Source organism: Musa acuminata, chromosome BXJ2-5 (assembly GCF_036884655.1).
Source record: "Musa acuminata AAA Group cultivar baxijiao chromosome BXJ2-5, Cavendish_Baxijiao_AAA, whole genome shotgun sequence".
Classification (NCBI taxonomy): Eukaryota; Viridiplantae; Streptophyta; class Magnoliopsida; order Zingiberales; family Musaceae; genus Musa; species Musa acuminata.
In genome coordinates this window covers 3134697-3143905 of record NC_088342.1, presented here as the reverse complement: position 1 = coordinate 3143905, position 9209 = coordinate 3134697, and the positions used below count along the sequence as shown (strand labels likewise).

The 9209-nt window shown below is 40.8% G+C and overlaps 1 protein-coding gene across 1 annotated transcript; it reads right to left on the bottom strand.

Moving 5' to 3' along the window:
- Positions 1–6877: 6877 nt before the first annotated feature.
- LOC103983914 (L-ascorbate oxidase) lies at positions 6878–9209 on the bottom strand. Its single transcript, XM_009401266.3, has 5 exons — positions 8846–9209; positions 8663–8755; positions 8358–8570; positions 8105–8281; positions 6878–8013 (listed from the first exon to the last, which is right to left on the bottom strand). The coding sequence occupies exons 1-5, from the start codon at positions 9140–9142 to the stop codon at positions 7057–7059; spliced, it is 1737 nt and encodes a 578-aa protein (XP_009399541.2). The 5' UTR covers positions 9143–9209; the 3' UTR covers positions 6878–7056.

Sequence of the window (9209 nt, the reverse complement as noted above, 5' to 3'; positions counted from 1 at the left end):
GTAGGTATATAAATAATCACACCAGATGATCATGGACCACAGCCTAATTTGATCAAGCCCGAGATAGTGGGCCCAATTACTCATATCATGATCTATGTGTGTAATGGTTCATCTCTATGCCCTATGATCATTCATCTCTTCTCATTGGTTCCATCGGCATCTCGACGCATCTTCATGCATCGCGATTGTTCATCTCGGCCTCGTGGGTCCCCCTATCGCCTCTACACTCCCGTCACACCTCCTCGTGTAATTATAACATAATCATACGCATATAGGCTTGATAATAAATGAGAAAAATTGGAGGCTCATAAGCTCTAATAATTTCGGTTTCAAAACTTTTATTCGATGAAACCTCTGTCGGAAATGCGTTTAACTTAAAATGTGAGTAAGAGTAGTAAGCAAGTAAATCAATTAGTAATAAGAATGGAAAGCATAGAGGAAAATGCAAACTGATTTATAATGGTTTGGTCGTCCCGACCTACGCTCATTCTCGATTCCTCTTTCCTCGAGACCATCGGCTTACACTACCGATCTTCTTTTTAATGGGCAAAGATCAACTACCCTTGTTATAACTATTTCTCCTTTTCAAAGGCTCAGGAGAAAACATTCACATCTCTCTTTTACAACAAGACCTCATTCCTCTCTTAGAAGACTTCTAAAACTAAGGAGGAAGAGACTCACTCCTCCCTTAGAGACTTTTATCCTCATTTTTTTTTATTTTCTTCTCTTTTTCTTATTATCCCAAACAAGAATAAGTGGAGTATTTATAGACCCTAAATGACTTCAAAAATAGAGCTAAAAATTCAAATCCCTATGTTTTCAAGATACTGGTGGCACCACTGCCTACCACACTGAGCACCGGTAGTACCATCGCTTGACATAGTCTGGGAGACTGTATCCTGATGGTACCATCGTAAGATTGGATAGTGCTACTACTTGACACTGGGCGGTACCACCATTGGGTTTTTCGAAAAGTATATTTCATACTTTCTAGCTCACAAATGGTTCCATCACCTGGCATAAACCTTCTAATATACCCAATTCAGCTCTAATTCAAGCCTAATGGGCTCCTAATTAAATAAGCATAGTTACACCTAAAATCAACCCAATTAGATAATTAAACTACTTCGATCAAGACACAATGATTATAAATTATGAAGCCTACGTTTTTCAGCATGTCATTAGATCATCTAGTAATTTGTTCAAACCTTTGATGCATCATCCTCTCCTTCAGCGTATTACCCGATCCATTAGTATGTTGACCTCCCGCAACATCTGATCTTCTTGGTGCAATACCCGATCCTTCTGGCTTTATATTCGAACTCATGGCATGAAATCTATCCTCTGGCACGTTGACCAATTATTCGGCCTGACGTCCAAGCTTTGACATGATGCTCTTCGGCTCAATATCTGATTCGGCTTTAATGATTCATGTCCATGATCGAATTTTTCTCCTACGTTACTCAAATGCTCATTAGATCATAAACTCATTAATTGATTTCATCATCAAAATTCAGGATTAAATAACACGGTCCAAGATCATCTGTCCACATCACACATCACCATCTAGGGCTAATAGATAATAATAATTAATTAAATTATTTGATTAATTATATATAGTATTTTGGAAAAACTACCATGGGGTGCCCCACGTGGCATATAATCCCTTATGCGGCTAGGAAACCCTAGCCACTAGGGACTCCCCTACTGTTAGGAATCCTAGGCCACAGGGCTACCTTATATGACTAGGAAATATACGAAAATCTAGGGGTAGCATCACATGTGCAATGGAAGAACAAAAATAAAAATTCTAAATTTCCCAAAAGGTGTTCATCATCATGCAAAGATTGATGCGCAAAAAACTATGAAACTGAAAAACTATGTATATGAAAGACTATGTTACCTGGGGGATTGTATATCTTTGAAATCCTATAAATCTGTAGGAGATGATGAAGGAGGTCAAGCATCCTCCTCTCTAGCAATGATTCATACGGTAGGGGCTACGAAAACCCTCCTCAAATCATTGCTCAAATCTCCACACCTACTATTTGAGGCATTTGAGAGACTAGCGCATAGCAAGGATGATCTTTTCCTTCATCTAAAGGATATGCATGAACCAACAGGGATCAACACAACTTAGCCAACCTCACACTAGAGTCAGAGTCATTGGCGAGTTGAAGTAGCATTGTGGATTAAAAGTTCGATTACTCAATAATAGCAGCGGAGAGCAACTAGGAGCCAAGAGGCACATTGTAGTTGGAGCAAAAGATTGAAGACCCAGCAAAGGCGAGGAGTTATAGCGTTGATAAAGGCTTCGACGAGGACATCGAAGGAATGAGTGGGGGAGAATATCACGGAAAAAATTTTAAATAGGATGTTTGATATAATGCTTATGTATGTTCATATCTTTTGATATGTTTATGTTTTACACAATGTGTAGAGGGACTATTGAAGGCTTAATAGCCCCATTTTAGTTGGGTTTAGTGGTCATTTTAGGCTTGTAAATAAATATTATGTCATATGGACACTTATGAAATATACTCGGTCTGCAGTAGACCATTTTGACCATTTGTTGTGCAACCGTTCAGAGTTTGTAAAGTCTATTTATAATTTACATTGGCTATGAAGTATTTTCTAAAATATTTACTTATGGATCCCGAGTGAGATGATTTCTCTAACTCATTTTCTCTTTTGTAGGTCCTAAGGGACTATGGAAGGTTTAGGGAGGTTGACCTTTGTGGACGAACACACAAGGGTGTCACACGACTTAGGCAAAACCAACTAAGTCCGTGATAATATGGGGGCTATGTACAACCAAGAGGGGTTTTAAATGTAAATACCAGTGAGTCTCATGACATAAACTTGATCATACAAAGGTATGATCAAAGCGATTAGAGAGTTAGGTTACTCTAGAGCTCATATTCACTTAAAGGAGCCTGACAAGTCAAAGGACAAGGTCAAGCAAGTGAATATAACTGCTAAGGATGCAAAAGAGAACGGAATCAACATGAGCTCTGCAACATGATGGTAGAGGTCATTTATGGGAGTTATAGTCTATCTTTTTATCGACCAAGGGGAACTATTCTAAGGACACAAAAGTGTTAAAGCAGGTGGTTGAAAGGAACGAGGAAGTAATGACAAGTCCATTTGAACTTAGCTACTCAAAACCAAGCATTGGTTATGATAACTGTAGACTTCAATGAGTTCGATAGTGTCATAGAAGTGGATCTATTGATCATAAAGAAAGGAATACAAATACGAGATGATAGATAGTAGGGTCATTGGCATAACAGTGCCATGGTACCACAAAAGTGAGACTTCCGTAGAGTCATCGATCTCTCTCTCATGAAGAGAGAGCACATGATCATAAAAAGGGTTGAAGAGATAGGGAATGCAGAGACAAACTCCAAATATGAAGACAAAGCCGAAGGGCAAAGGTTATGGAACTTTATAAGACCAATGTCGATGGACTTCTCACCAAAATGGTCAAAAATAGGAGACTTTGGGTCAATGCAAGAATACTCAACCAAGAAACAGAGTATGTAGTATTAGGATTGAGTCAGCACTAAGAGGAGGGGTGAATTAGTGCAGCGATAAAATTACATTGAGTCAAAAATCTCATTTAGTAAAAAATGCTTCGACAAAGCCCATATAGGAAATTCTTAACTTAAAAGCCTACGGAAGCATAGTGAAAGTAAGAATTCACTAATGTTCTTTTAATAAGCAAAGAACAACTACCCTTTTATACATTTTTCTTCTTTTCACAGGTTTAGAAGACAACCCTTACAAGCCACTCTTTCACAAGTAGTCCCTCACATACCTCGCTTAGGACTAACTCTAAGCACTAGGAGGAGGGAACTCAAAGTTTTGGTAGAGTTTACTCAGTTTTGTTCTCAAGAATTCTTGCTCCTTTTTTGCTACTCAAGTGGGGTATTTATAGGTCCCAAATGGTTTAAAAAATAGAGCCAAAAATTTAAATTTTTAGATCTTTTGGGTACAAGCAGTACCACCGCCCAATCTAGCGGTACCATCACTTGACACATTATCACTGGGTGGTACCATCGCCTGATAGCTTCGTAAATCAGGTTTTTTAAGTTTTCTAACTCACAAGCGATTCTACCGCCTGTTCTGACAGTGCCATCACTTGACCCAATTTTTGGGTCACTGAATAGCCTCCAACTGAGCCCAAATTAATCTCAATTAAGGCTCAATTGGCCCTTAATTGAGTTAGCATTATTATACCAAAAGCTAACTCAATTAGCCCTATAAACTACTTTGATCTTAGACAAATTATTATAAAGCATGAATCCTTTGTCTGACATGTCATTGGTTCATCCGGCGCTCGCTCGATCCTTCGATACATCATTCTCTCCTTCAATGTATTACCCAATCAGCATGTTGACTCCCGCAACTTTTGATCTCCTTGGCGTAATGTCTGATCCTTCAGCTCGATACCCAAATTCACGGCACGAAGCCTTCTGTCGATATGTCGACCAATCCTCCGACCCAACGTCCAATCTTATAATATGTTCACTCCGGCACAATATATGATTCCTCCTGCTTTAATCAATTTGCCTCTCCTTGATCGAAACTAGTCTTGCATCACTCAAAATGTAAATTATATCACAAACTCATCAATTGATTTCATCACCAAAATCTTAAATTCAATAGGTAATACATGATGCTATACCCTTTTTACTCAAAGGAATAGGTGACGAAGATAATGGAGAAGATGATACAATCCCAAAGGTGACAAACTATTAAAGACTTATTCCAATTCAGTGAAATTTTGCTTTTTTCGAGCAAAATTTCTAACATTCTAGAAGTTCAATAGCAATAAAGAGGCGGACTATAGTGGCTAACTCAACACAAGGAATATGAATACTTCAATTGCTTTAGAATTATGAACCAAAAGTAAGCGAAATTTAGTAAATAGCCTAATACATAAAGTACAACTCTCAAAGAGATAAACGAAGATAAGTAATTTTTATTTTTTTCAACTCTTAAGAGAACGGATGAAATTAAGTACTCAACTCTCTTATTTATCTAATAGAGGAGCTTTATACATGTTCAATGACCCTTCAAAGAAACCTAGTAAAAGATAATAATTATCAAATCCTCACCAATGGTGATCGATTCTACTAAGAATATATTATCCACTTCATTTCTTAATAGAATATTAATCAAAAGTGAAAGTTATATGAACCTACTTAGAGGCAACAACTAAATAAGAGAATTAATTGGTTAATTTTATGAAAGAAAGGCATCAAAACTTTAAAGCTACCAGGCAATGCTTGTTAAAGCTCCAACAGACATCCATCTAGTTCAAGCTGAAACATTTGATAGACTACGCACAATAAAAATGTCTTTTCCTTCATTTGAAAGATATGTAGAAACCAGCAAAGGCTAGCATAATTCGACCAACCCTACACTAAAGTCAAAGTAATTAGCGAGTTGAAAAAAAATTAACAAATCAAAGTTTGACTACTTAATAATAGCAGTAGAGAGCAATTGGGAGGCATTGCAACTAGAGCAAAAGTGAGAAGATTTAGCAAAAGTGAGAAGATGTGGCATTCACAAAGGCTTCGACGAAAACGTCGAAGGAATAAGTGAGGGAGAATATCACAGACAAATATGTACATAAGGTGTTTGACATAATATTTGAGTATATCCATGCTTTTTAATTTTGTTAATGCTTTACACAGCATATAGTAGGCTTAACAATCTCATTTTGGTTAGCTTTTATGATCATCTTCATTTTGTAAATGTAGATTATGTGCAGTCATCTCCCAAAGATAAAACTATCTAAAAATAGACCATTTAAGCAATCATTTTAAGAGTTTTCTAGTTTTATAAAGTGTTGTGAAGTGTCAGTTACCACAATACCTTGGAGCTACCCAAGTGACATATGGCTAAATGGCCCTTTAGGATAGTGTCTAAGATTGATTCACTGTACTAATTTATAATAGTGTAATATGGATAATGTCTAGGATTGATTCACTATATGAATATATATAGTAGTGTCATATTGTACGATCGTTCAAAACTTATAAAATCTACATTTATAATTTATATTATCTATTAAGTGTTTACTAAAATATTTATTTATAATCCTAAATTAAATATTTTCTCTAACTCATCTTCTCTTTTGTTAGTCTTTAGAAGATCATAAAAGATGTGGGAGAGACTAACTTAGATGGACACTCAAGGGTATCGTACGACTTAAATAAAATTAATTAAATCCATAACACTCTGTTTGCTTGTTATAGGTGTGCAAAGAGCTAAAATGTATGTGAAGTTATAGCTGTTAGAGATGGCCTTCGAGTGGCGATGCTGGATGGATGTAGAATGATCCATATGGAATCTGCTTCAGAAATGTTAGTGGAGGTCTTACACAAAGCTATTTCTCCTTGAAATGTAATTAAGGACATTTGACATATATTAATATTTTTTAATTCCTGTATAGTGTATTGTGTATGAGACAAGAATGAGGTAAATTGGTTTGCTTCATATGGTAGGCTAATTACATCTACATCTTTTATATCATTTTTTTGAGAGGTGAGTGATTTTTTTGAGAGGGAAATGGCTCAATCAGTGTGTCATTTTTTGCGCTCTGATACGTTAGGATCCAAAACTCCTTTAATATGTATGATGCTTAAGTAATATACTTTTCTTTTATATAAAGAAAAAAAATGTGCATATAGTCTCTACAAAGACATGCTAATGGTTCTGAATGCATGGGAGCTTCCACATGCTTAGAGTTTCCATCACCCAAATAAATAAATAAATATATATTTATTTATTTTCAAAGAATTTGTTTTATTTTTCCATTTATTAAAATTTACAAAAGAAATCATTCAACGCTATAGGAAAAAAATTCAAGAGAAAAAACAATAATAATAATCACAATAATGACCCATCAATTCTATGGTACAAAACAAATGAAGATATGCGGGAATGGACACGTAGAGGAGAGGATCCTGAAGTTGTTGTGGGTGTTCTTTTAGATGCGCGCGTGGCCCTGATCGATATATTTACGAGCCGTATGAGAACGGCTTAAGGGCCCCTCAAGGACTTGGAATCGCCACAGCCCATGATGGAGGTGGGCAGCTCGCCGACCCTGTCGATGCCCTCCTCGAACACAATCCCCATGCCCATGAAGAAATGCGACTCGATGTGGCAGTGGAACGCCCACGCTCCCGGGTTGTCGGCCCGGAACCGGATCGCCGTCCACCCGTAATAGTGCAGTGGCACCGTGTTCTTCATGATGGGATCCACCAGGTTGTACTCCTTGGGATGGACCTCCGGGTCGAACTTCCCCGACCCGTAGCCCAACACCCAGAAATCATGGCCGTGCAGGTGCCACGGGTGCGTCTCGCTCTTGTTGGCCTCAATCATGTTGGCGTTCTGCAGAATCACATCGACCGTCGAGTTGAAGTCCAACCGGTAGATCGAAGTCCCGATGGTGGCGTTGTGGTTCTCGGGGACACTGTGGATGTCGTAGTTCCTGTAATCGTACGTCTCCGGCGCCGGCCTTTGGTCGAACACATGGCGCAAGTTCTCCTTTAGGGCGATGAGGTACGGCGTGTGGGGCATGTTGAAGGATACATTGTTGAGGGACCATCGGGTGTAGCCATCGACCCTGTTCTGCGTGTTGAGCAGGATGATCATGCGATCGGAGGTGAGCGGAGGAGGGTGGACGTAATCGGGATGGGATCGGATGGCGTGGCTCTGGTTGAACCTGTACGCGGCGTCGTCCCACGGAGGACCGACCGGGGGGGAGGTGGGAGGGGACTTTCTCGGGTGATTCGGGTAGTAATTGAGGACGGCCGTCCCGGTGGGGGTTCCCGGCTTCCGACTGATCACGTTCATGGCGAGCCAGTAGTTGCGAGAAGGGTCTCGATCGGCCGTGAAGAGGACCGAGTACGTCTCGCCGGAGTAGATGTTGAGGTTCTTGATGACGAAGGGCTTGACATAGTGACCGTCAGCTTCAACCACGGTCATGTTGTGCCCCTGCATCAAGTGAGAACAACTGCATCAGAACTGGCAGGAGCAGATGTCGTGACTTTGCGGAATTCCTTTGCGATGTTAACGCAGCGATTACCTCGATTTCGAAGTTGAGAGCCGAGAGGGAGGTGATGCTTGCGATTCGGAGACGGTAAGTCTTTCCGGGCACGACGGTGAGCACGTAGGGCGAGCACTCGGGGTTGGTAGCATTGCAGACCGCGGTTGGTCCGGCGAGGGAGCAGTTGAATTTCCCTCTTCCATTGATCAGCAAAGACTGCAGGAGAAGGAAGACGAAACTTAGTCTTCAGCTTGCGTACATTCATGATAGTTCCGAAACCTTCGAACCATACCTGAGGCTCGCCAACCCAAACAAAGGGGATGGAAGCAAGACCGGTGGCCTGCTCATAGGTGCTATTGTGCCACCAATCGTTGAGAATGATGCTCCGATCGTAGTCGTAGGCGAATGGCTCGACGACGCCGTCCGGCACCGCCACTCGGATCAGGCCGTAAAGCCCTGCCGACCTTTGCATCCCGTAGTGGGCATGGTAGAGGTAAGTACCAGGCTGAGATCAGTTGCAGAGAGAGAATGAATCAGTTTAGAGTTATTTTCTTCTTCGTCGGTTGAATCCAATCCTTGTGCGAGTAAAGAACTTACTCTGTCGACGACAAATCTGTAGACGAAAGTGTCTCCGGCGACGATCGGACACTGCGTGACTCCTTCGGTCCCATCGAACCAAGGCGTGCCGATCTGCAAGTCAAAGAAGAAGCATGATTTCCACCGCCATCTATTAGAACAAAAGCAGTGATTTCCACTCCAAGAACAAAGCGGTGTGAGCACCTGACGGATGCCATGCCAGTGAATGGCGACGTTCTCGGTGAGCAAGCTGTTCTTAACTCGAACGACGATGGTGTCGCCCTGCTGGGCGTTGATGGTTGGGCCGGGCGTCTGGCCATTGATGGTGACGGCTAGCTTCTTGAAGCAATCCGGCGACTTGAACTTATACGAGATATCCCATTTGTGGTAGTGCACCTTGGCTTGCACCAGGAGCCCAGGAGTTGACCAGATCGTGCAGAGGAGCAGCAGCAGCAGGCGTGGATTGCCTCGTCGCCAAGAAGCGCTGTATGACGCACTCATCTTCCACAAACGTTTTCTTTGCCGCTGTCGAGGCGAAGGATTGTGAAGCAATGCGGGCTCTGCACAA

Bases quoted from the DNA above. Each gene is read 5' to 3' on its own strand.
- LOC103983914 (XM_009401266.3), bottom strand. From the start codon at position 9,142: ATGAGTGCGTCATACAGCGCTTCTTGGCGACGAGGCAATCCACGCCTG. The intron at 8,282-8,357 runs GTATGGTTCGAA...CTTCTCCTGCAG, and splicing joins TTTGGGTTGGCGAGCCTCAG to TCTTTGCTGATCAATGGAAG. The intron at 8,014-8,104 runs GTAATCGCTGCG...CACTTGATGCAG, and splicing joins CTCTCAACTTCGAAATCGAG to GGGCACAACATGACCGTGGT.